Source organism: Oncorhynchus nerka, linkage group LG6, assembly GCF_034236695.1.
Source record: "Oncorhynchus nerka isolate Pitt River linkage group LG6, Oner_Uvic_2.0, whole genome shotgun sequence".
Lineage (NCBI taxonomy): Eukaryota > Metazoa > Chordata > Actinopteri > Salmoniformes > Salmonidae > Oncorhynchus > Oncorhynchus nerka.
The window spans coordinates 32,808,565-32,835,324 of NC_088401.1; the positions used below are offsets into that span (position 1 = coordinate 32,808,565).

At 40.6% G+C, this 26,760-nt stretch overlaps 1 protein-coding gene and 1 non-coding gene across 5 annotated transcripts in view; one reads left to right on the forward strand and one right to left on the reverse strand.

The window, feature by feature from the left end:
- Nucleotides 1–26,424, forward strand: part of LOC115130368 (phosphatidate phosphatase LPIN2-like) — a 38,868-nt gene extending 12,444 nt beyond the window's left edge. For 2 of the 4 annotated variants that reach the window (XM_029661444.2, XM_029661443.2), the window contains exons 2-20: nt 9,115–9,315; nt 13,378–13,473; nt 13,684–13,997; nt 14,207–14,323; nt 14,850–14,982; nt 15,075–15,570; nt 16,978–17,080; nt 17,223–17,410; nt 17,707–17,800; nt 20,320–20,389; nt 20,476–20,559; nt 21,222–21,310; nt 21,787–21,934; nt 22,192–22,340; nt 23,412–23,498; nt 23,832–23,984; nt 24,220–24,334; nt 24,429–24,532; nt 24,850–26,424. In XM_029661444.2, the coding sequence (XP_029517304.2) occupies nt 9,124–9,315; nt 13,378–13,473; nt 13,684–13,997; nt 14,207–14,323; nt 14,850–14,982; nt 15,075–15,570; nt 16,978–17,080; nt 17,223–17,410; nt 17,707–17,800; nt 20,320–20,389; nt 20,476–20,559; nt 21,222–21,310; nt 21,787–21,934; nt 22,192–22,340; nt 23,412–23,498; nt 23,832–23,984; nt 24,220–24,334; nt 24,429–24,532; nt 24,850–24,994 (2,877 nt within the window). In that variant the 5' untranslated portion in view covers nt 9,115–9,123 and the 3' untranslated portion in view covers nt 24,995–26,424. Of the gene's footprint in view, nt 1–3,211; nt 3,574–9,114; nt 9,316–13,377; nt 13,474–13,683; nt 13,998–14,206; nt 14,324–14,849; nt 14,983–15,074; nt 15,571–16,977; nt 17,081–17,222; nt 17,411–17,706; nt 17,801–20,319; nt 20,390–20,475; nt 20,560–21,221; nt 21,311–21,786; nt 21,935–22,191; nt 22,341–23,411; nt 23,499–23,831; nt 23,985–24,219; nt 24,335–24,428; nt 24,533–24,849 lie in introns of those variants that run through there. The other 2 variants (XM_029661445.2, XM_029661446.2) reach the window with 2 other exon arrangements.
- Nucleotides 18,965–19,042, reverse strand: trnal-uag (transfer RNA leucine (anticodon UAG)). The gene has a single exon. It is a non-coding gene; the product is annotated as a tRNA-Leu (tRNA).
- Nucleotides 26,425–26,760: the final 336 nt, after the last annotated feature.

The window sequence follows — 26,760 nt, forward strand, 5'->3', positions numbered from 1 at the left end:
CCTTGTTCCAAAATTGATTGTATTTAAATATATACATATCACATTTACATAAGTATTCAGACCCTTTACTCAGTACTTTGTTGAAGCACCTATGGCAGCGATTACAGCATCGAGACGTCTTGGGTATGACACTACAAGCTTGGCACACCTATTTGGGGAGTTTCTCCCATTCTTCTCTGCAGATCCTCTCAAGCTCTGTCAGGTTGGATGGGGAGCATCACTGCACAGCTATATTCAGGTCTCTCCAGAGATGTTCAATCGTGTTCAAGTCCGGGCTCTGGCTGGGCCACTCAAGGACACTCCTGCGTTGTCTTGGCTGTGTGTTTAGGATCATTGTCCTGTTGGAAGGTGAACCTTCGTCCCAGTCTGAGATCATAAGTACTCTGGAGCAGGTTTTCATCAAGGATCTCTCTATACTTTACTCTGTTCATCTTTGCCTTGATCCTGACTAGTCTCCCAGTCCCTGCCGCTGAAAAACATCCCCAAAGAGCATCATGCTTCACCGTAGGAATGGTTCCAGGTTTCCTCCAGACGTGACGCTTGGCATTCAGGCCAAATAATCAAATCTTGGTTTAATCAGACCAAAGAATCTTGTTTCTCATAGTCTGAGAGTCTTTAGGTGCCTTTTAGCAAACTCCAAGCGGGCTGTCATGTGCCTTTTACTGAGGAGTGGCTTCCGTCTGACCACTCTACCATAAAGGCCTGATTGGTGGAGTGCTGCAGAGATGATTGTCCTTCTGACAGTTTTTAACATCTCCACAGAGGAACTCTGGAGCTCTGGCAGAGTGATCATCGGGCTCTTGGTCACCTCCCTGACCAATGCCCTTCTCCCCTGATTGCTCAGTTTGGCCGGGTGGCCAGCTCTAGGAAGAGCCTTGGTGGTTCCAAACTTTTTCCATTTAAGAATGATTGAGGGCTACTGTGTTCTTGGGGACTTTCAATGCTGCAGACATTTTCTGGTACCCTTCCCCAGAACTGTGCCTCGTCACAATCCTGTCTCAGAGATCTACGGACAATTCCTTTGACCTCATGGCTTGATTTTTGCTCTGACATGCACTGTCAACTGTGGGACCTAATATAGACAGGGGTGTTCCTTTCCAAACCATGTCCAATTAATTGAATTTACCACAGGTGGACTCCAATCAAGTTGTAGAAACATCTCAAGGATGATTAATGGAAACAGGATGCACCTCATAGTAAAGGGTCTGAATACTTATGTAAAAAAGGTATTTCTGTTTAGCATTTTTAATACATTTGCTAAAATAAAAAAATAAACAGTTTTCGCTTTGTCATTATTGAGCATTGTGTGTAGATTTCTGAGAATTTTTTATTGTTTTAATCCATTTTAGAATAAGGCTGTAATGTAAAAATAAAAGTTGAAAAAAATCAAGGGATCTGAATACTTTCCAAAGGCACTGTATTTCCTTCATATAATTTTTTATATATATTTTTTTTAATGTGATTTTTGTATGCCTCTTGGCAGCGCCGGTAAACCCCTGCATTAATCTGGCTCTATGCTGACTTTTTTTTTTACAAGTAGCACGTGAGTTCCTAAATTGAAACATGTAGAAGCGCATAAAGAAATGTAGGAACACAATTAAAAATATTAGATGTAGTAATGATAAGAATTGCCAGCAATAACAAAATACAGGGTTAAGGAGTAGCAGAAAAAAAGTATTTTTAAGATTGAGATTTAACCTACATTGGGCCTAAATGAATCCGATCATGAATCTGTGCTCAGTGTATTCTCTATGGCACTCAGAGGCTGCGGTACAGCAAAGTAATCATTACATCTGGGTGAATTATTTAGTTTTTGTTTTACTTGGTGTTAATGGATGAGGCCAGAGTATTTTTCCTGTTGGCTAATAAGAACTCAATGATAACTGAAGTTTGTATGCCATGATGTTCACTGCCTCTGTATTTCCACTGGTTATAATGTCAGCCAATGACCTTATCAGTTACTTTTTGCTTATCTTTTTGTCACTTGAGTGTGTTTCAGATTAGGACCTGTCTTATGACAGATACACTGAGTCAGGCAGTATTCATTGGATCTTGATGGTCATAACAGGATGCCCAGATTTACATAAAAGTTTGAAGTCCATTCCCATCCCAAAGTCTTGTTTATTCCCAAGGGCTTTGAAATGAAAAGCTCAGCAACAACACAAATGTGTGTGTAAAGGGCGTCACGCTGCATGCTTAGCGAGTACCACTTCCTCCCGATTCGGCCCATACCTGGCACAAACTCGGGACCTCTACTTTGCCAGCGCCAGTAACCGCCCTCCTGAAGCATCTTACAAGTCTGTACCACGTGAAAAGCTAGCTATTCACTGGCGCAAGTGGCACTGGCGCATCAAACTCATTGCGTTCCAGCGGAAGTCAATCATTGTCAATGGAGCAGTCCGCAACGCTACTTTGGGGGTGCTGCACTAGTCAGCAGTGCTTTCTGTGTAGCGCATACGTTCAATATTTTCAACGCGTGCGTTGCTTTACCGTGCGGTGCGACAAACGTAAGCACACACACAGACTCAAATTATACTGAACAAAAAATTTAAACGCAACATGTAGTGTTGGTCCCATGTTTCATGAGCTGAAATAAAAGATCCCCAAAAATGTCGATATGCACAAAAAGTATAAGCTATATATTCTTGCTCTAAGGTATTAAACCCCAACATTCAAGAGATGGATCTATGTGAACTGTGGCGATATAAACATCCAACTGAAAGAATTCACCTGTTATACCCTCAACTCATATTTAAGAATTTACTTTGTTATTGTAAACTTTTCTTTAAAGGTGCTACACATTAGTTTTTTTTGCATTGTCATTTCAAAAACATTTCAGAATATATCTGCAGTCATAGTGAATTCGTTGTATTTCACAGTATTACTTATCCACCGGTGTGGATTGGTTTTGATATTCGCCAATTTGTTTCTGTTGTCAAAATGGGATCGCTGTTCTGACTTTGTGGCTGGGTTATGCAGTGGAAATCGCTCAGTCAATTCCTGGTTGTTAAAATTCTACACTGTTCGCTCAAACGAGCAATGAATAGTGTATGGAATCATTGTACCATCTAAATCGCTGTGATACTTTCGGACCAAAACCAAAAGTAAAAGGCTCAAGCGTGAGTCTCCGCCATGTTATTAAAAATGGGATGCGGGGGAGGGCGAAGATTTGTTTTGAATGACTTGGGCTTGAGCCTTTTACTTTCGGTTTTGGTCCAACTGCTTGCTATTGAAAATATATTTCGCATCATTTAGACAACATATGCCGTTTACTTAGATAACTAGTAAGTTACATTTAGGGGTCGCATTAAACGTAGAATTCTTCGTTTTACACGCAAGATGAGAATTCACCAATGGCATTCAATTAGCAGACAGCACTCTGACTGATGTGTGGTTACTTTTATCCTACTTTTCTTGGTGTAGTCAACCTACTTTTCTCCGGTAAAATTAACTTGAAGAAAAACATTAGGAAATGTAGCTGGCTACATTATTTCTGTGATAAACAGATGATGGCCATGCAGCGTTTTTGCAAAGAAGACGTTGCTTTTTCATTGTAAGTTCATCATGTGACAGGTAAAGTGAAGAACGCAATCTGTTTTACATGTTGCGTTTATATTTTTGTTCAGTGTGGATAATTAAGTATGCCTAACTGTTGTCTGGGAAACTCTTAAAGCATATATGACAGGTTGTATCATGTCTTACTCTTCACATAAGAAAAAGAAGACCCATAAAGAATTAGAAATACTAAAACAGAAAATCCATGACTTTGAACACTTTGAAGCTTGTATATGACATAATTACCACCTGCTCTGAAGAGATTTCTGCCCTGAAATCCAAACAACAATATGTTGAGTAAGGTGAAATTGTGGGGGAAATTATTGATTGGCAAAATTAAGAAAGAAGAGGAGGAACGGTACCATCCACAGCATTAAAACCCCCAGATGGTAGCCTAACAATGGAGCCTTCTAAAATTAACTTTTTATAACATTTTATCACAAACTCTTATCAACCTGAAAAAAAAGTTAATAGAAAGATATAGACAATTTCCTTAATAAGGCCAATGTACCAATTTATAAGTGTACGAGAGAACATTTATATGGATAGAAATGTGCACTGTCCCCGACAAAAAAAAAATCTTTGTAGACCGAAAGTCGTCTGTTCTTTCAATCAAATGATTGCTCAGAATTTTTAAATGTGCATTTTCCATATGCCACAGCTGAGCTTTCAAAGGTGTGCCCCATCAGTACTGACGACCCTTCCAGTTCCGCCTACCTCTCCTACTATGCCCACCAATCTCCTGCAGGAAGTAAGCACAGCAAAACCCAGTAGACAGAGCAGGGAGGGGCCGTCACAACACACCATATGTGTTTGAATAAAACCTATATGCATTGAGCTTGTCTGATGCTTTAAGCTTACGGTTTGATGCCTCAAGAGGGCGCCAGAGATAACCAGAAGACCCAACTATTCTCATCCCACTCCTGCTAGCTTTCGCAGATTCTGCCATTAGCCTACTCTCCTGAAGTTGCCGGTAATAGGCTACACAAGGAGTCTGCAACCTTTCTTATGTGGAATGCCAATTTATCTTGCCATTTCTACCAATCTGCATGCCAGTTATGGTTTTCATATGCACATTTTTGTGAAACAGTTTCATTTAATTTAATTTATATTAACATCTTCATATCTCAAAATGATTGTCATGTGGTTAAGCAAAATTATGATTAGTTATGAAAATGATACGAACCTAAAAAGTAATTATATTGCCATTGCCAACTACATAAGCCAACAAATAAAAACATTGCAGCCTGCAAGTAGAAAATATCCTGATAAAAATAAATATCCTATAAATCATACATGGTCTGTGCATACGAATTTGAAACATTGTATTAACTATTAACTTGGGTTCTGCTCAAGAAGTTTTCTGCTCCACAGAGCTCGGGACAGACACAGCTGTAGGCTATTTGCGCAAGGGATAAGAAGCAGTGCTTGACTTGGGCAGGAGCTCACCAGAGCTGAGTACCGACACCTCAAATGTTCTACTGCTTGAGCTCCTGTTCCTCTTATACAATATTATTTCAAAAGTATTGTGGAGCTCCTGCACCTAAATATAAACTACTAGCACCCAAAATTAGTACCGGAACCTATTTCGGTCCAAGTCGAGCACTGATAAGAAGCCTATTTTATAATGTTTCCACTGGATCAGAGCATGACATTTTCCCCTTTTTTTAAACTGAGTGGTTATCAAAAGGGAGAGAGCTGGAAAGATTTTTCAATTACATTGAGGATCTATTGGAATTCTCAACGGATGTAAAAACAGACTTTGTTTGCTTGCTGTTTGAGATGAAGAAAACATTCCTTTGAGAAGCTCCATATGTCATTAGTGGGCTCCCAAGTGGCAAGGGGACCACGCCTGTAAAGCTCCCGAGTGGCACAGCAGTCTAAGGCACTGCATCTCAGTGCTAGAGGCGTCACTGCAGATCCTGGTTAGATTTACAGGCTGTATCACAACCTGTCGTTAATGGGAGTTCCATAGGGCCTAGTTAAATAAAATAAAGAAAAATAGTGGTGGTGCGTTAAGCTAATCAGAGAAATACTATCAAAGATCCCCAAATGGGCACATTTATATGCCTACATTTGTGCGCAGGCCAGGTAGACTATAGGCCTACTTCTATGCGCATGCGTCCTCACTCAAGATTGACAGGAGCGTTCCAAACAAAAGACGATGACTAAATTGACAGAACTCATAAATATAATTAAGTAAACCAGAACTTGTTTCTCACAAATGTAGCATAGCAATAAAAAAACTACCATAGAGGCTCAGAATAAATTAGAGGAAAAACTAAAGTAAGTGGAGGAACTTTTTCAAGAAAGATCAAGTGTAATATCTTATAATAATAATAATAATAAAGCAAACTGGATGGAATATGGGGAAAAATGCACAATTATTTTTTATTCTTCAACATAAATGTTACCAAATATAATTTCCTGAAACTTGTTACAAATGATGATTCACCAAGTTATATTTTGAAAGAGGAAGCAAAGTAGTTTAAGCATATGTTTTTGTTTCAGTCTCCTCTAACATATGGATTGTTTTTCTATTAATAATGTAAAATTAACAGTCATACAGAAAGACTCATGTGAAGGCATAATTACAGAAGAGGAACTTCTTGATGCGATTTAAAGCCTTTAAGTCCGGGAAAACTCAAGGGCTGGATGGCATACCAGTTGAGGTATACCAAACTTCTTTGATATACTCAGATAACCGTTATTAGCATGTTTCTACCACTCCTGTCTAAATGGTAGATTATCAGACACTCAACAAGAAGGTCTGATTTAATTTTTACTGAAACAGGATACAAGTGGGAAATATAAAGATTCAGTACATTTAAAACATTGGAGGGCCCTTACACTTCTGTGATGTAATGCTAAAATTCAAGCTAAATGTATAACGCATTAAATTACAAAGGATTGTCGGACATTATTCATTCTAATCCGACAGTTATTTTTTACATGGACGATACATTGGAGATAATATAAGGCAAGTACTGGAAACAATAGAACACTATGACAAATCTAGAAAACCATTCCTGCTCTTCATAACGTCCGGAGTTTATATATAAATACCTGTAACATTTAAATTTAGTAGAATCTCTTATAAAATGTTTTAAAATCATTTATAGTAACCCTAGGTGTAAAATAGCAAATAATGGATACTTCTCAGAACGTTTTTAACTGTCAAGAGGAGTAAAACAAGGTTGTCCACTATCGGCCTATCTATTTATTATGACCATCGAAATGTTAGCTATTAAAATCAGATCCAACAATAATATCAAGGGATTAGAAATACAGGGTTTAAAAACAAAGATGTCATGGTACGCTGATGGTTCATGTTTTCTTTAAATCCAGAACTTGGATCCCTCCACAGCCTCAGAGGATCTAGATAATTTTTCGAACCTCTCTGGATTATAAACAAATTATGATAAGTGTACTATATTACGTATTGGATCACTAAAAAATACAACTTTTACATTACCATGTAGTTTACCAATAAAATGTTCTGATGGTGATGTGGATTTACTCGGTATACATATCCCGAAAGAAAGAAATGATCTCACTCCAATAAATTTGAATAGATATTTAGCATAAATAGATAAGATCTTGCTACCATGGAAAGGTAAATACCTTCTATTTGTGGAAAAAATAACTCTGATGAACTGTTCAGTCATATCCCAGTTTACCTACTTGCTTATGGTCTTGCCTACACCTAGCGAACAGTTTTTTAAATATTATATGAGAAAAAACAGCAAGCCAGACAAAATTAAACGGGCCTATTTATATAATGAATATGAATTCGGAGGGCAGAAATAATTACATATTAAAGCATTAGACCTCTCACTAAAGGCTTCAGTCATAAAAAAATTAAACTTAAATCCAAATGGGTTCTCTAGAAAATTAGGGTGAGACATTCTTACTATGTTCAAAAAAGGCCTTGTCCCTTCATTCAGATTACAACCTCTCACTTTCAGTTATTTGAAAAGGAAATAATATTTTTAAACAAGCCATAGAAAGTTGGTTGCAATTTCTATTTAATCCACCAGAAAAGAAATAACAAATAATACAATAAATATTTGTGGTTAAACTCAAATATACTAATTGATTTTTTAAAAAAGGAACGTAATAATCTTTGTAAATTATATCATAAATACGACTGGTGGAGTTATGTCATACATGCAGCTAACTAAAAAATATGGAAATGTCTGCTCTACCCAAAATTACAACCAACTAATTGCAGCATTACCACAAAAATGGAAGAGGAAAGTGGAAGGGGGAGAAAGTAAGGAACTTGTCAGTCGGCCCTGCATTAAAGACCATAATTGGTTAAAGAAAATTGTGATAAATTAAAAAGTATACCAGTTTCATTTAAGAACCAAAGAATTGACAGCCGTGCCATATAAATTGCTAAATAGTTGGGAAGAGATTTTTGATGTACCGACTCCATGGCCCATGGTTTATGAACTGATACGCAAAACAACGCCGGATTCAAAACTTTGAATTGTTCAATTTAAATTATTATACAGAATTCTTGCAACCAATTTGTTATTTATATGGGGGATACAACCTTCCCACCTCTGCAGATTTTTCTGCGAAGAGGCAGAATCATTAGATAATTTGTTTTGGTACTGTCCATATGTAGCCTGTTTTTGGTCACAAGTCCAGGAATGGCTGAAGAATTGCAATATTTACCTGGAGCTAACCCTGCAGATAGCACTACTGGGTGATCTGAAAAGTCATAGTCAATCGATCAATAATATTATAATACTTTTAACAAAAACATTTTTTAATTTACAATTTCTAGAACTATGAGAATAGAAAGGTTCAGAACTTTTCTGAAACATCACAGCACAGTTAAAAAAGAAATGGCAAATAGAAATCCAATATCAATGGTGTTAAGAGATAGATAGGAGGGGTTGAATGGAGCTGAAGGTTGGCACTAATAACAACTAATAACAACAAGATAACTAATGTAAATCATACGGTGCCCGTAAAACACAAATACTGTAGGTTAAGAACTTTTTTAAACAGCATGAAAGATATGGCAAAAATAGAGTTAAATCCAAACCAAATAAAACTATTGCAAATAGACTTGTGTCCATAAAATGTATATAGTATGTATATCGTATGTATGCTGATCTATCCTAAAAAAAAAAATATCACACAATGAAGTTATGAATCAATGAATGTGCAAAAATTGGCGGGAGAAAGTAGTGCATTGTGCATCTAGGCGCATGGTCAATCCAACTCTGCATTGGCCATGCAGTGATATGGCCTCAGCAGAAGTCAGTGCAAGAATGGCCTCAACAGAAGTCAGAGCATTCATACAGTACTTCTTGCACTTCACGTAGTTGTGCAGAGCTGTTGTAAAGGTAGTGAGTAGAGCTGTTGGAAAGGAAATGAGAAATACAGGTGTGCCACGTTTGTAGTGTCGTACCCAAGAAGACTCGATGCTGTAATCGCTGCCAAAAGTGCTTCAACAAAGTACTGAGTAAAGGGTCTGAATACTTATGTAAATATGATATTTAAGTTTTACATTTGGTTTTGTGTGTGTGTTATCCACAGGTAGACACCATGAACTACGTGGGCCAGCTGGCAGGCCAGGTGTTGGTGACAGTGAAGGAGCTGTATAAGGGCATTAACCAGGCCACACTGTCAGGCTGCATCGACGTGGTGGTGGTCAGACAGCCTGACGGGACCTTCCACTGCTCCCCCTTCCATGTACGCTTTGGGAAACTGGGAGTGCTGCGCTCCAAGGAGAAAGTGGTGAGTTCGGGGGATATTTGGGAAAGAGAGGTCAGGGTTTTTTCTGCATAGATCTTTTTTTGTTGCTGTGTCCGAACATAAAAAGAAAATATATACATTATTTAGAAAATTATTTTCGGATGTAAAAACAGGTGGGCCTCTAATATTTCCAGACCAAAACCCTTGCGGTGATAGGTAGGTAGGGATGCAAAATTCTGATCATTTAGCAAAACATTTAAGATTCCTAGAATTGGGAGGGAATACGCAGGAAATACAGAATCCTTCAACCAGGATTTCTGAAAAACCTGGGAATTTTGGGAAAGTTAACGGGATTTTGTAACCCCAGTAAAAAAATTCCCAGAGCTAAACCCACCCATATTACATTTTTAGCAGAAGCTCTTATCCAGAGCAACTAGTGTCAAGTACCTTGCTCAAGTGCACATCAACAGAGTTTTCAGCTAGCCAGCTTGGGAATTCAAACCAGTGACCTTTCAGTTCCTGGTCCAACGCTTTTAACCGCTAGGCTACGTGCTGCCTGCCCAGAATCGTTCTTACACCTTCCTGCTATATTCCGCATCATCTCTGGCAGATGGAAGGATGCTGAAAAACTTTGTCTAGGTCTGTAATGGAACCCTGTCATTCTAAACTGCCATTTGGTTTTTTCGCTCTATCACATCCATTACTGACGTGTAATTAGGGCCCTTTCATGTTGCCGTGTGGAAGTGCTGCTGCCTGACACAGATTCAGGTATTAAAGAAGTACTTCTGAGAGAGCAATTGAGAGTGAATGGGGGGAGGACGACCATCCCAGTTCATCATCCCCGAGACACTGGGGCTGCATCTCAAATGGCACCCGATTCCCTATTTAGTGCACTGCTTTTAGCCAGGGATCTGGTCAAAAGTAGTGAACTAAATAGGTAATAGGGTGTCATTTGGGACACAGACAGGAGGAGTACCACCCCTACTGTGCTCCTACTGCTACCGCTCGCCTCAGTCACTATGGCAACACAGTTTTAGATATTCCTCTGCATAGCGGAGGAGAGATGGCCTTGATACAGTACAGAGAGGAATGTAACGTAACAGTGTGGGAGGATTGACCCAGCATCAGGCAATGGATTTGGTGATGATGCTATTTTTTTTATAGGATCCTTTGAAAATTCATATAGCTACTTCACTGGTTGTATTATTGATGGACATATATGTTTTTTAGCCTTTACATAAAACATTTAACATTTTATTCCTTTACTGAAACAGACCATTATCCCTCTGTCTGTGTCCCAAGTGGCATCCTATTTCCTACATAGTGCATTTCTTTTGAACAGAGACCTATGGGGGCGTCCACACAGGGAGCCCAATTATGATGTTTTTTTCCACTAATTGTCTTTTGACCAATCACATCAGTTATTTTCACATCAGATGTTTTTCAGAAAAATAATCTGAATCGGGCTGCCTGTGTAAACGCAGCCTAAGACTGCAAGCAGGTAATCATCTGGCCCAGTTTGCTTTCATTAACCATATCATGGTGTTAGTCTACATACAGCACATTGTTGTTTTGTGCATGCAAGCACACAATAATAAGTATGTTGAATATTTACAGTGATCTTGCTGAAGCAAGCACACTAATACAGTACCAGTCAAAAGTTTGCACACACCTACTCATTCAAGGTTTTTCTTATTTTTACTATTTTCCACATTGTAGAATAATAGTGAAGACATCAAAACTATGAAATAACACATATGGAATCATGTAGTAACCAAAAGAGTGTTAAACAAATCAAAATATATTTTAAACTTTAGATTCTTCAAAGTAGCCACCCTTTCCCTTGATGACAGCTTTGCACAGTCTTGGCATTCTCTCAACCAGCTTCATGAGGAATGCTTTTTCAACAGTCTTGAAGGAGTTCCCACATATGCTGAGCACTTGTTGGCTGCTTTTCCTTCACCCTGCAGTCCAACTTGTCCCAAACCATCTAATTTGGGTTGAGGTAGGGTGATTGTGGAGGCCAGGTCATCTGATGCAGCACTCCATCACTCTCCTTGGTCAAATAGCCCTTACACAGCCTGGAGGTGTGTTTTGGGTCATTATCCTGTTGGAAAACAAATGATAGTCCCACTAAATGCAAACCAGATTGGATGGCGTATCACTGCAGAATTCTGTGGTTGGTTAAGTGTTAAGGCTGGTTAAGTGTGCCTTGCATTCTAAGTAAATCACTGACAGTGTCACCAGCAAAGCACCATCACTCCTCCTTCAAGGTAGGAACCACACATGCGGAGATCATCCGTTCACATACTCTACATCTCCAAAGACACGGCAGTTGGAACTAAAAATCTCAAATTTGGACTCTCAGACCAAAGGACAGATTGCTATTGGTCTAATGTCCATTGCTTGTGTTTCTTGGCCCAAGCAATTCTCTTCTTATTGGTGTCCTTTAGTAGTGGTTTCTTTGCAGCAATTCGACCATGAAGGCCTGATTCACCCAGTCTTCTCTGAACAGTTAATGTTGAGATGTGTCTGTTTCTTGAACTCTGTGAAGCATTTATTTGGGCTGCAATCTGAGGTGCATTTATGAGAGCGGTCCTCATGAGAGACAGTTTCATCATAGCGCTTGATGGTTTTTGCGACTGCACTTGAAGAAACTTTAAATATTCTTCAAATTTTCCTTTAAGACATGACTGACCTTCATGTCTTAAAGTAATGATGGACTCATTTTTCTTGGCCCTATTTGGTTTTAGACATCTCAAATAAGCAATCTTCTGTATACCATCCCTACCGTGTCACAACACAACTGATTGGCGCATTAAGAAGGAAAGAAATTCCGCAAATTAACTTTTAACAAGGCACACCATAGCCCTCTGTTGTTAATTGAAATGCATTCCAGGTGACTACCTCATGAAGCTGGTTAAGAGAATGCCAAGTGTGTGCAAATCTGTCATCAAGAAAAGGGTGGCTACTTTGAAGAATCTCAAATATAAAATATATTTTTACTACATGATTCCATGTGTTATTTCATATTTTTGAAGTCTTCACTATTATTCTACAATGTAGAAATTAGTTACAAATAAATAAAAACCCTTGAATGAGTAGGTGTGTCTAAACTTTTGACTGGTACTGAACATTGTGAGTGAACTGTTTATACACTGAACAAAAATATAAACGCAACATGTAAAGTTTTGGTCCCATGTTTCATGAGCTGAAATAAAACACCCCAGAAATGTATGCACAAAAAGTATATTTAACTTTGATTTTACATCCCTGTTTGTGAGCATTTCTCCTTTGCCAAGATAATTCATCCACCTGACAGGTGTGGCATATCAAGAAGCTGATTAAACAGCATGATTATTACACAGGTGCACCTTGTGCTGGGGACAATAAAAGGCTACTCTAAAATGTGCAGTTTTGTCACACAACACAATGCCACAAATGTGTAAAAACATTTACTAAATCAAGTCAAAAAAATCTAATCAATCAAAAAGTAACACAATAAATGTACATAACAATAGGAGGCCATATACAGGCGATACCTGTACTGAGTCAATGTGCGGGGGTACAGGTTAGTCAAGGCAATTTGTTAAGTGACTATGCATAGATAGTAAACAGCGAGTAGCAGCAGTGTAGTTCAGCATGATAATGCACAGCCCCATGTCGCAAGGATCTATACACAATTCCTGGAAGCTGAAAATGTACCAGATCTTCCATGGCCTGCATACTCAACAGACATGTCACCCGGTGAGCACGTTTGGGATGCTTTGGATCGCCATGTACGACAGTGTGTTCCAGTTTCACAGCACTTAAGAGGAGTGGGACAACATTCCACAGACCACAATCAACAGCCTGATCAGATGTGTCACGCTGCATGAGGCTAATGGTGGTCACACCAGATTAATTTGTTTCAATTTACTGATTTCCTTATATGAACTCTTAACTCAGTAAAATCTTTGAAATTGAGTGGAGGGGGAGTGCCCCCCCCCCCCATCCGTGGACAAAACTGATCCTAAATCAGCACTCCTAGTCTGAGACACTTGATACATATGGCCCCAGAGTTCCTCCATAAATGGATGCCTGACCTGTCCTTTCCCTCTGCAGATTGACATTGAGATCAATGGAGAACCAGTGGAGTTGCACATGAAGCTGGGGGACAACGGAGAGGCCTTCTTTGTTCAGGAAACCGAGCAGCATAATGTGAGATTTTGTTTATCGGTTTCATGACAACCACTGTTGACACAGCTTATTACTGACTGTGTATGTGTCCCAAATGGCTCCCTATTGCCTAAAACGTGCACTTCTTTTGAGCAAAAGTAGTGCACCATGTAGGGGATAGGGTGCCATTGGGGACGTAGTCTATAACGTGATCTAGTTGTGACTCGTCGTCTCTTTGTCACCCCGACCCAGGAGATAATCCCTGCCCACCTTGTGACGTCGCCCATCCCCACAGAGGAGGCTCTGGGGAGGGGCAGAGAGTCCAGAGCTGGGGAGTCGGGCCTGGAGGGTGGGCTGCAGCCGCCCCAGGGGGACTCACAAAACCCAGCCTCCTCCTCCACCCCCCTCCTTCCCCCCAGCACCACAGCAGGGAAGAAGAAAAAGAGACGTAGAAAGAAGCACAAAGCAGACCCCCGGAAGGAGGAGCAACAGGCCTCCACTGCTGGTGGTGAGGAGGTCTGTGAACTGAGCTCAGACGAGGAGCACGGTACACAAAACAACGGCAGGTAAATGGACAGAGGAGTAGGGTGAAGTTGCCCCTAGATGCTGACCCCCCCCCCCCAGCTAATGGGACAGACAGAGGGGGCTAACAGGAGCTCAATGACTCCATAGGTACACTCAGGTTGGGTCTGGGTGGGTCTGTTCAGCACAGTGTGTGTAGAGGATAGGGAGTGTTAACACTGTGGTCAATGGGGGATATTCTTCATTCCCTCAGGGCCCCCTTGTTCTCTACAGTGAAGGACACAGTGGAACACAGGCAGCACCCCAACCTCCACTCCTTGGACAGCTACCCCTTCTCTGATGGAGACTGGTCTCCCGGCGACAGCCACAGGTATGACCCCCTCATTCAGTCGCTCAGTCAATAACTTCCTATTCAAATATTTACACAGATCATGCAAACAGTCAGGATCATTAGGAAGATTTTTTTATTTCCTTAGGACTTAACAAAAAAGAAAACGTAGTTATTAATCTAGCACACCTGATTCTAATAATTAGCTGGTTAATAAGCTGAATCAGGTTAGTTACAACTAGGGTTCGATTGAAAACTTACAGGAGGGTAGTTCTCCAGGAACACGGTTGGAGTGCACTGATCTAAAGCATGTTATAGAGCAGTACACTGGACAGCCGTTAATGAGCCTTTTATTTTGAAGGTTATGTCCCTGACGTCGGCTCAAACTTCAGTTATCTTAAAAGGCGCAAAGTCAGATCTCCAGTGTATTGCTCTATAACACGCCTTGGATTGAATCTCATTTTAGGTAGATATGAATTAAAATGGTAGCAGAACATTGATTGAATAGCCCTGTGGAGCTGTGAGTACATGTTGTGTATGTGTTGTGCTGTTTTCTCGATTGTAACAGATCCCCAAGATCCCTGTCAGAGCCCATGTCTCCAAAGAGCGACTCAGAGTTGATGGTGAAGTTATCAGAGAGCATGCTCAGAGCAGAGTCACACATGCAGTGGTCCTGGGGTGAGTTCCCAGAATCCACCAGGGTAAGACCTAGATCTTGTGTTTCAAATGGCACCACATTCCCTATATAGAGATGGAAATATGCCAAACTGATTTCATATTGACTCTTGTCCAGGTCAGTAAGAAAGAGCCCTCGGAGCTGCCTAAGACGATGACTATCACCCCGTCAGAGAGCACACACTTCAGGGTCATCCTCAGCTCAGAGGCCATGGAGGTGGAGGATGGGGGCCTGCACACCTCTCTGGACCCAGTGTGTGGACCTGCTATCGTCAAACCAGAGCCCCGGACCCCCAAACAAAATACCCTCCTCAGCTCAAAACACGACCCTCTATCTGAACCCCATCATCCCCCCAAACCTGTTCATGACCATTGCCCACCCCAACCTGAACCGTGTCCCCTCAAACCAGAACCAGGTGCTCTAATGTCGGAGCCCAGTCCAGACCTCTGTATCCAGTCCAAGCCTGAACGGAGGGGCCCTTGGACTTCCACTCCTCCCAGTGTGCTTGATTCCAGCCAGAGGGACAGTGGCTCTACTGCCGGTGGGGCCAGTTGCATGGCCGGGGACCTGGGGTCCATCGGCTCCAAGACTGACTCCCCCTCCAAGAGGAGAGGTACTAATTGTGCTTTAAATATCAACCAAAAGTATTTTAAAAAACAAATCGAAAGTATGCATAGACGGTTTATATAAATAGCTTATTGATCAAGTATAACACATGACTTAGGCCATTTATAAGGATTTTGGCTTACGGCAGCACAATGTGCCGGATGATGGCATTCCATAGCCTTCTGTTGTTAATGACAGCTAGTATGAACAAATGCTTTACATTACTTTTATGTCCTCTATTTGATGTTTTATGTCCCTTATTTTAAGTACCTCATAGCTCTATCACTACAGAATGGTCTGATGGCAACAGAAAGAAAATGGCTTGGTCATGAGTAAGGCCTCAGACACACCAATAGCGTGTGCTGGCCGGGTCATTCCTACCAGACCTCATAACATTTGGGGGGAAAAGTATATCAGAAAAGATATAATATATCAGAAAAAAGTTTGGCTTTCAGAAAATATTTTGGGGCAACATATTTTAGGTGCATTTTCCAACCTGTAAGGTACATAATACATAATGCATAATCCTAACAGGGTAGAGCATAAACCTAAATTAGCCATAGCTCTGTGAGTGATCAAGATTGAGCAATTTTGTTCATTTTGTCTATAATTTTGCCTGACAGGGTGAAAATTTACGAGTGGGACATACAGACTTAACAACATGAAACATGGACAAATGGATAAAACTGAGTGTTTGTATTTATTTAGCCTTGCACCATTGTTTTCCCACCTAAGACATTATGACTCTTCCTGAATGTGGTGTCATTGTAGGAAGGGGTTGTTTTCTTAAAGAAAAAAGAAAAAAAGTGATATCAGGGACAAACAGAAAATCTAACATAAAATACAAACATCATGAAAAGAAAACATTGATGAGAGTGAATTTAACTAGGTCTATAAAACAGTGATGAAAGATTAAGTATTTTATCATTTATAATTTTATGGCTTATATTTCTTGTGGAAGTTGATGAATAATAACCGGGAACATGGCAAAAACGCCTACATTCACTGAAAAAAAAGTGTTATATTTTTATTTTGTTACTTTTAAGGTAAAGCCTTTTGGAATCCACACTAAATTACTAAATTACACTAAATAATAAATTATATTTCCTGGGGACAGAAAAGACACATCATAGGAATGACCCAGCCGAGAGTACTTAGAACCTCTGAACAGAATGCCTGCCTAAATGTGCACCAATTTTACATGTAGAATGGTGTGATAATGTCGTCAGTCAAAGCTCTACAGCTGGTGGTCCCTAAAACACAGCGCGCTGATCGATCAGCAGACAAAAATTTGATCCACATTCGGTGCTATGTGCGCAAGCCTTAAGGGTTCAGACCGTGTTATTGACTACACCCGGAATTGGGCTGTGAATGGTTTAAGTGAATTCTGATTATTCGTCTGTGTGTGACGAAGGTGTGAGGAAGAGGAGTCAGCACCAGGGGCCTGAGGATATCTACCTGGACGACCTGAACGCTATGGAGCCTGACGTCGTCGCGCGCTACTTAGCTCCCAAGAGGTACCTCATGCCTTTCATCCCATGTATTGAGGCCCTATTCCCTTTATAGGCACCGTATTCCCTTTATAACGCACTACTTTTGACCAGGGCCCATAGAGTTGTGTTGCAGTGACTGACCAGTCTGTGGTTGTGTGTGTTGCAGTGAGTCCGAGACCATCCCTAAGCACTGGGTGGAGGTTGGCAGGTGCGATGGGTCCCAGTCTCCCCAGTCTGTGGGTAGTGCAGCGGCCGACAGCGGGACAGAGTGTCTGTCTGACTCGGCTGGGGATCTACCAGACATCACCCTGTCTCTCTGTGGAGGGGTCGGGGAGAACTCTGAAATCTCCAAAGGTAAGGTGTCCTACAGTATGTAAGTGTTATGTTATAGTGACTAGGGGTGTGCCTTAAATTGAACCCTATTTCCTATATAGTGCACTACTTTTGACCAGGCACTGTAGGGAATAGGATGCCATTTGGGACACAACCTAGGGCTTCACTTTGATAAATATGCAAATAACTAACTAGTACACTGTTACTCACAATGCCACAAATAATAATGTGTTATATTATATGACAATAGATATGCTATAATGATGAGCAGATTAGGATACCTTGAAGATGCAAATGCTATGATACTTTTATTGCAGAGAAATTCATGGAGCACATCATCACATATCATGAATTTGCTGAAAATCCAGCAATCATTGACAATCCCAATTTGGTGGTTAGAATTTCAAACCGGTGAGTCGTTCAGCCGTCCTACTCATACTAATTCATATTCCTGCATCATACTAATTCTTAGACTGACATTTTGAACAGAAGATTACAATTTGTAGATTTCCTTGAACTAATCACAATTATATTATTACACAGTTCCTTCAGAAAGTATTCACACCCCTTGACTTTTTCCAAATTTAAATCCTGAATTTAAAATTTATTAAATTGAGATTTTGCGTCACTCGCCAAAACACTATACCCCATAATGTCAAAGTGGAATTATGTTTTTGCAAATTAATTAAAAATTAAAAACTGAAATGTCTAGCATATCAACCACTTTGTTTATGGCAAGCCTAAATAAATTCAGGAGTAAAAATGTGCTTAACAAGTCGCATAATCAAATCAAATGTATTTATATAGCCCTTCTTACATCAGCTGATATATCAGTGCTGTACAGAAACCCAGCCTAAAACCCCAAACAGCAAGCAATGCAGGTGTAGAAGCACGGTGGCTAGGAAAAACTCCCTAGAAAGGCTAAAACCTAGGAAGAAACCTAGAGCGGAATCAGGCTATGTGGGGTGGCCAGTCCTCTTCTGGCTGTGCCGGGTGGAGATTATAACAGAACATGGCCAAGATGTTCAAATGTTCATAAATGACCAGCATGGTCAAATAATAGTAATCACAGTGAACAGGGTCAGGGTTCCATAGCCGCAGGCAGAACAGTTGAAACTAGAGCAGCAGCACGGCCAGGTGGACTGGGGACAACAAGTAGTCATCATGCCAGGTAGTCCTGAGGCATGGTCCTAGGGCTCAGGTCCTCCGAGAATAAGTTGCATGGACTCGCTCTGTGTGCAATAACATTGTTTAACATGATTTTTGAATGACTACCTTATCGCTGTACCCCACACATAAAATTATCTGTAAGGTCCCTCAGTCAAGCAGTGAATTTCAAACACAGATTCAAGCACAAAGACCAGGGAGGTTTTCCAATGCCTCACAAAGAAGGCCAACTATTGGTAGATGGGTAAAAATATAGAAAAGCAAACATTGAATATCCCTTTGAGCATGGCGAAGTTATTAATTACACTTTGGATATTGTATTAATACATACAAATGATTGTCATTTAGCAGATGCTCTTATCCAGAACGACTCACAGTAGTGAGTGCATACATAGTCATACTTCTTTTTACTGGCCCCATGTGGGAATTAAACCCACAACCCTGGCGTTCTAAGCACCACGCTCTACCAACTGAGCCACAACCAGTCACTACAATACACCCAGTCACTACAAACATACAGCCGTCCTTCCTAACTCAGTTGCCGGAGAGGAAGGACACCGCTGGGGAATTTCAACAGCAGGCCAATGGTGACTTTAAAACAGTTACATAGTTTTAATAGCAGTGATATGAGAGAACTGAGGAGCAACAACATTGTGGTTACTCCACAATAGTAACCTAATTAACAGAGTGAAAAGAAGGAAGCCTGTACAGAATAAAATATTCCAAAACATGCATCCTGTTTGCAATAAAGCACTAAAGTAAAGCTGAAAAAGATGTGGCAAAGAAATTAACTTTATGTCCTGAATACAAAGTGTTTGGGACAAATCCAACACAACACATTCTTCATATTTTCAAGCATGGTAGTGGCTGCATCATGTTATGTGTATCGGCAAGGACTAGGGATTTTTTTAGGATAAAAAGAAACAGATTAGTGCCAAGCACAGGCAAAATCCTCGAGGACAACCTGCTTCAGTCTGCTTTCCAACGGACACTAGGAGGAAAATTCACCATTAAACAGGACAATAACCTAAAACACAAGGCCAAATATACATTGGAGTTGTTTACTAAAACCACGTTGAATGTTTCTGAGTGGCCTACTTACAGTTTTGACTTAAATCGGCTTGAAAATATATGGCAAGACTTGAAAATGACAGTCTAGCAATGATCAACAACCAACTTGACAGAGCTTGAAGAATCTTTCAAAGAATGTGTAAGTATTGTACAATCCAGATGTGCTTAGAGACTTACTCAGAAAGACTCACAGCTATAATTGCTGCCAAAAGTGATTCTAACATGTATTGACTCAGGGGTGTGAATACTTATGTAAATGTGATATTTCTGTATCTCATTTTCAATACATTTGAAAAAAAATCTAAAAACAGGTTTCCGCCTCTCGAGTGGCGCAGCCGTTTCCTCTGACACATTGGCGCCGCTGGCTTCCGGGTTAAGCGAGCAATGTCAAGAAGCAGTGCTGCTTGGCAGAGTCGTGTTTCGGAGGACGCATGGCTCTCGACCTTCGCCTCTCCCGAGTCTGTACAGGAGTTCCAGCGTTGGGACAAGACTGTAACTACCAATTGGATATCACTAAAATCGTGACAAAATTTAGTTAAACACTTGAAAAAATCCGCTTTGTCATAGGGTATTGTGTGTAGATTAATGAGAATTCAGGCTGTAACACAGCAAAATGTGGAATTAGTCAAGGGATATGAATACTTTCTGAAGGCACTATATATATATGTTATTTTTTATTATTATTTTTACAGATATTACAACTGGACATTGGCAGCTCCATTGATACTAAGTATGCAAGCTTTCCAGAAGAACCTGCCCAAGGTAGATCACATGTTATGCATTATGAATGTATGTTAGAACTTCAACATTCTGTGCATGTACTCATAAATACTTAATGTGTATCTAAGGCCACAGAGGAGGCATGGGTGAAAGAGAAGATGCCTAAGAAGTCCGGCCGCTGGTGGTTCTGGAGGAAAAGCAGCGTCAAACAGGTAGGGACTGCATCCCAAATAGTACCCTATTCCTTATACAGTGTAATACTTAGGTCCAATAAGGCTGTGCACAGAAGTAGTGCACTATATAGGGCTCTCAAACTCAACTCCGGACCTCGAAGCCAGTTATACTGTGTTTTTTCATTGTTCCCCTCCAATCAGGGACTGATTTAGACCTAGGACACCAGGTGGCTACAATTAATTATCAGGTACCCCTGATATAGGGAATAGGGTGCCATTTGGGACAACGGGGTGTTTTTGCAGTACACTTTAGGTCCACTGGTATTGATACTCTGTAGTACCCGTAATGAAATCAACCCTAGCTGAACTGCTTTCCTGATACTGTCATTTGTCACCTTAAACAGATGGTCCATGATTTTCACCGTCTCTTTCCTCATGACTCTTTTTTTGTGTGGGCAGAAAATAGTTCCCATGTGAATCCCATTGGATTTGCATTTCCATTGTAAATTAGCTTAAGCAAATCAGAGTGAGGAGAACCATGTGCTAATTGTACTGCATAGTCTTAGGAATCATTTTTTAATTTAATAAATGGGCAGTAATTCCACTATTAATCAAGGAAAAACACTAGGCCATATACAGTCAGTGTTGACATGATGACGTTTCATTAACGGGTGATTAATGTTGTCTGCTCCGCTCTCCAGTCTTCAGAGGCCAAGATGGACAGACACGAGTCCCAACACGGAGACACAGAGAGCCCTGTCCTCGATCAACAGATTCCAGCAGTGCCACAGTGAGTCAGCTTAGCACCACCCTGTCTCACCCTGTCTGTCCCCCACCACCCCTCCCTGGCGTTGTTTCACAAGGGGAAGCCCAATTATTCACACAGTGATGTCACCCGCCTCACCCATATTCATCATTACACCAACCAATGGGAAACTAGATTAGCCCAGGAAAAACAGTGATTCATAGGAAATGCCCCTGAGAACATGCATGAGGGACCCTGTTTGGGAGTCTCATCTGTGTTTTGTCTTTCTGTAGTAAATGAAGCTTGGTGACAATTCAGTGTTGGGATACTGCCCTCTAGCGGCAGCATATACAAATGCTGGATGTTCATTTTAATAACTGATGTCTAGAGAAGCGTCATTCCTCTCGTTATATTTTCAGAGTAACTACTCACTCCCTTAATCTTTACTCACATTAGTTTAATCTTATACTGTTTTTAGGAAGTCTGATGTTGACCTGAGGTTGTTGTTATTTGACATGCAGGCAGAAAGCAGTAGACGACTCCTCCAGCGATGAAGAATCGAAAGAGCTCAACACAGTGGCACCTACTGAGCACATGCACACAGAGCTACCTCCACCAACTGGCTCGCACTCCTACATGAAGTCTCTCCGCCTCTCGTCTGACCAGATAGTAAAGAGCATCTAACTTATAAAGTGATTTTATTTAAATCCTATAAAGTGATATTGGCACATAGAGTTGGATAGAGGGCACATCTTTACATCCTTACCCTCATAGCTTCTGTGACAGAATGGGAAGCGCAATTGAGGGCTATTGAGGGCAAGTGCACTCTCTGTCCTGCTGTTAGCACCTGTCAGTGTCCAGAGGAGATTTTGGAAACCACTTCATGTCACTCTCTCAGGCACCAGTTTATTTGTGTCTTCTCATAGGTCAGTCTGAAGCTGAGGGAGGGGCCTAATGACGTCACTTTTAGCATCACCACCCAGTACCAGGGGACGTGTCGCTGCGAGGGCACCATCTACCTGTGGAACTGGGATGACAAAGTCATCATCTCTGACATCGACGGCACCATCACCAAGTAAAGTGGCCTTCAATTCTGTTTAACTAAATTACCCAGTCAGTCCCCTCAGTCTTAACTCCTAGGTTGCATCCCAAAAGTCAACCTTTTGGACCAGAACCCATATAGGGAATAGGCTGCCATTTGGGACGCAGTCAGATTCTTAGGAGACTCAGAATCAAGTATAAAAATGTATATATCAATCCCACACTCGTAAATGTAAAGGTACAAGTTGGAACCAAATAGGGTTCTTGAGAGCGATGCCATAGGGGAACCATTTTAGGGCACCAGTTTATTTGCGTCTTCTCATAGGTCAAATTAAAGCTGACAGTACGCACTTTAACTGTATAGTCATTGCATGATTCAAATCAAAACGTTTGGAGTATAGAGCCAAAAGAAGAAAAAATGCTTCACTGTCCTAATAATTACGAAGGGCTCTGTAAAAATTCCTTGAATTTTCTTTCGCGGTTGACTTTTCATTATCTGAATAGACACTTGTGGTTTCTAGCTAACGTTACATCAAACAAAGCAGTGGAGCGTGTAGTGAAGCAAAACTTTAGTGGTCAAAACCATTCATCTTTGGGTGACTGGGGGGGAGCGAGTTTCACGCAACCATTTATAAACTGGTCATTTAAAAATATATATATATATATTACAGACTAGCTAAAAAAAATAAGTAAAAATGGACAAATGATCTAATGCACCCCCTATTTTTATTTGCTCCATGGCTCTGTGGACCCACGGCTGTTTGGCTCATCTCAGTCGTAAAGAGGAATAACTTTTCCGCTGTTTCTGATTAATAAACAATGCCATGCTGGTGGGTGGTAACATTCAAATAAAACCCAGCCCTGAAATAATTTTCATGTCATTCATAGGAAAAGACACCACATTCACACAGATTTGCACGAAGTGGGGAGGTTGGATTTGTCACTTCAAGCCCAGATATATCATACTTTGACTAAAATGATGACCTATTGACTTAAATCTGTATGCAACATCATGGTTAAGCTCTGGCCATCGTCTTTCAGCTACAAAAAGTGGATTTCTACTGGTGTGGGTTTTTATGTCTCACCAAATGCTCCTTTTTCTTAGGTCTGACGTGTTTGGACAAATTCTTCCTCAGCTCGGGAAAGACTGGACTCATCAAGGCATTGCTAAGCTGTACCACTCAGTGCATGAGTAAGTAAGCCTTAGCCCAGGGCCTGCGTATGTATCAAGCGTCTCAGAGTAAGAGTGCTGATCGAGGATCAGGTTGCCCCTGTCCATGTTATCTTATTCATTGCGACCTAAAATGCTAAACGGATCCTTGTCAGCACTCCTATTTAAGTTGCTTGATACATATGGCCCTAGAACTACCATTTATCACATCCACCACTTAGTCAATGCATGACTAATCACATTCCTGTTTCACATGAAAAAAAAAAAATGCAATTCCAGAAGTAAAAAAATTTGAGAGCCTGGATAGGAGACGGATCTAATGTTGCAGTTATACTTCAATGTGCATTTCTTCAGGAATGGCTACAAATTCCTGTACTGTTCGGCGCGGGCAATCGGCATGGCGGACATGACCAGAGGGTACTTGTACTGGGTGAACGACCGGGGAACCATCCTGCCTCGAGGACCCCTCATGCTGTCCCCTAGCAGCCTCTTTTCTGCATTTCACAGGTACAACTCACCCTTAACGTCTCAGTTGGTTCAGTCTGCTTGGATTTGTAATAGCATTGTAATATAGTTAGATTGCAATGCATTTTCTTTCCTCTTCTCCGCCTTTCAGAGTTAAAACTGATCTTTCAGTTCCATTTGGTACAGTCTGCTTGGAATAGTAACAACGTTGTAATAGCATTGTAATATAGTTAAATTTCAAGGCTTTTTGATTCCTTTCTACTTAACCTTTTATCAGGGAGGTGATTGAAAAGAAGCCAGAGAAGTTCAAGATTGAATGCCTAACAGACATCAAGAACCTCTTCTACCCAAACACACATCCCTTCTACGCAGCCTTTGGAAACAGAGCAAATGTAAGCTTTGCTTTACCTTCTCATTGTGTACTTATTTTGGAATAGGATCAGAATGATGGTGATTGTTAAGACTACTCCTCTGTTTTTGGCTCAGGATGTGTTTGCCTACAAGCAAGTGGGTGTACCAGTGTGTCGGATATTCACAGTCAACCCCAAAGGGGAGCTCATCCTAGAGCAATCGAAAGGCAATAAGACTTCGTAAGTAGCGACTTCACAGGATTGTAATCATAATGACTCTTTATCTCTCTGTATGTCAGGAGTGTGGGTTTCTTGGGGAGTATTTTGGCCGGATTCAATTACAGACAAATGCACCTTTTAAAGGCGTTCGTGGAGATCGTCTGATGTTCGCGGAGATCACATTCACGGTAAAATGCTGTGGATGTAGGCTCAAGCGTATATGATCTTCAAAGTCTAGTGCAGTGCGCTTGTCGACAACATGCCTTTTAATGAATCCTGACCTTGGTCAGTTAAGTACAGTAACCGTTATCTAACCCCTTCCCTGTCTTTCACTGTAGCTACGGCCGACTGAGTGAACTGGTGGAGCACGTTTTCCCTTTACGCAGTAAGGAGCAGAGCGCCACCTTCAGTTTCCCAGAATTCAGTTCTTTCTGCTTCTGGAGACAGCCAATCGCTGAGGTCTGCCTTGAGGAGCTGCTCTGAAACAACCAATCGCTGATGTGCGTCTTGAGGAGCTGCTCTGATTTCTGATTGGACAGTTCCCACAGCTGTGGTATTATCAGGTATTAAGGCGATAACCAACAGACACTTCGGGTATGGTCGATGCACTTTGTGTCTTTTGGACGGGAAAGAAATCACTTGAAATCAACTGTATTTGTTGGAATCGATGTAAGCAATATTTTGTATTGCTTAATAATTGTATGGGTCTTCCCATGATGATTGCTTGTACTGCCTTAACTGATGACTATACTATGTGTCTACTGATGCTGAATTATATTCCATTGTTTAGTGCTCCACAGGTTTAATAGCGTTTCGTTGATATATCAGTAAGAACTGCGTCACATGATCGATTTAGGCATACTTTCCAATACAGAATGTACAGCCTTTTTACAGTACAATGTGAAGAGAAAGAAGACAGGCGTAGTCGTAAGGTTAGTTATTTGGCTTGAGTGATAATACACTCCCTATGTTGGGGTGTCCCGCTGTTTGGGAAGGCCTTACATTATAGTGTATGCATGCTATTCTAATTTTGAACTAAGGGCTCTCTTCAAGCCGTGTTGCGAAGGTTCAGCGTTACGGCGCGATTTGAAATTGAAAGGCAACCTTCCCGCATTAGCGGAGACGACTGCATTCACGTTAAACGCCGCAAATGTCGGCCCAATTGGAAGTTACCTTTACATTTATTTTGCGGAATCTGTAACGCTTCAGCGATACAGATTGAGTCGATCTCTAATATGTTGCGCAGAGCTGCCAGTGGAACTGGCACTAGTCTTAGATACACGCATACTGTATGATAATAGATCGATTTAAGTGATCTGAGCAGGCGATGTTTTAGACATACATGCAGATGGCTGCAGTGAAGTTTAAGGCGATGGAAGGCCTTTCTAAAGTGTCGATGCTGCTGACACACAGGGCACACAACACTGGAGCCTTTGGATGGAGACAGACTAATATGCACTGAAAGCACAATTATATGTTTTTTGCAGACGTTTTATGGGTTAACTTTGACAGTGTTTGTGTTATGAAATGAATGCTTCTTTATGGGATATATTTCTATTGTTATAACTTGGGTTTGTCTAGTCTATTTAGAATTATTATACCATTGTATTTGATGACGTTCGGAGGTGTTGCAGAGTTCCTCAGTAACAAAGGCATTCTTTCTATGAAAGTGATATTTTGTGTGGAGAGTACACACATCTTAACACGCTGGTATTTGTTGTGTTTTTCAGTAATTGCTTTGATAGTTTTCAGTGTATCTATTAAGAGATTAATTTTACAGTTCACACACTCTCCAATCTTAAATGCCTTCACTGTTACTTGATTAAGTGTTATTTTTGAGTGTCACTATATACATTGAAGTGTATGTTTGGGATATGAATGTTTAGCACAAAAAATAAAAAAGATAAAATCTATGATTCCATGCAGATGTTATTGCTTATTTCAGAAACTTGTTTTTGGGAAAGGAGGGTGTAACTTTTGGAACATCATGAACATCTTTTCACATGCCAACAATCTGTCTAAACGGAACTTACTGTTAAAAACAGTGATTTTTTGCTGACCTTAATATATTTTTTTATAATGGAGTTTTGCGCCACACGTTGTTTTAGCACAAAACTATTTTCTCAAATACCTGCGATACCAATACAAATAAGTATAGTATATTACAGTGATACTTCCCCAGAGACAGATGAACTCGTGGATACCATTTGTATGTCTCTGTGTCCAGTATGAAGGAAGTTAAGATTTAG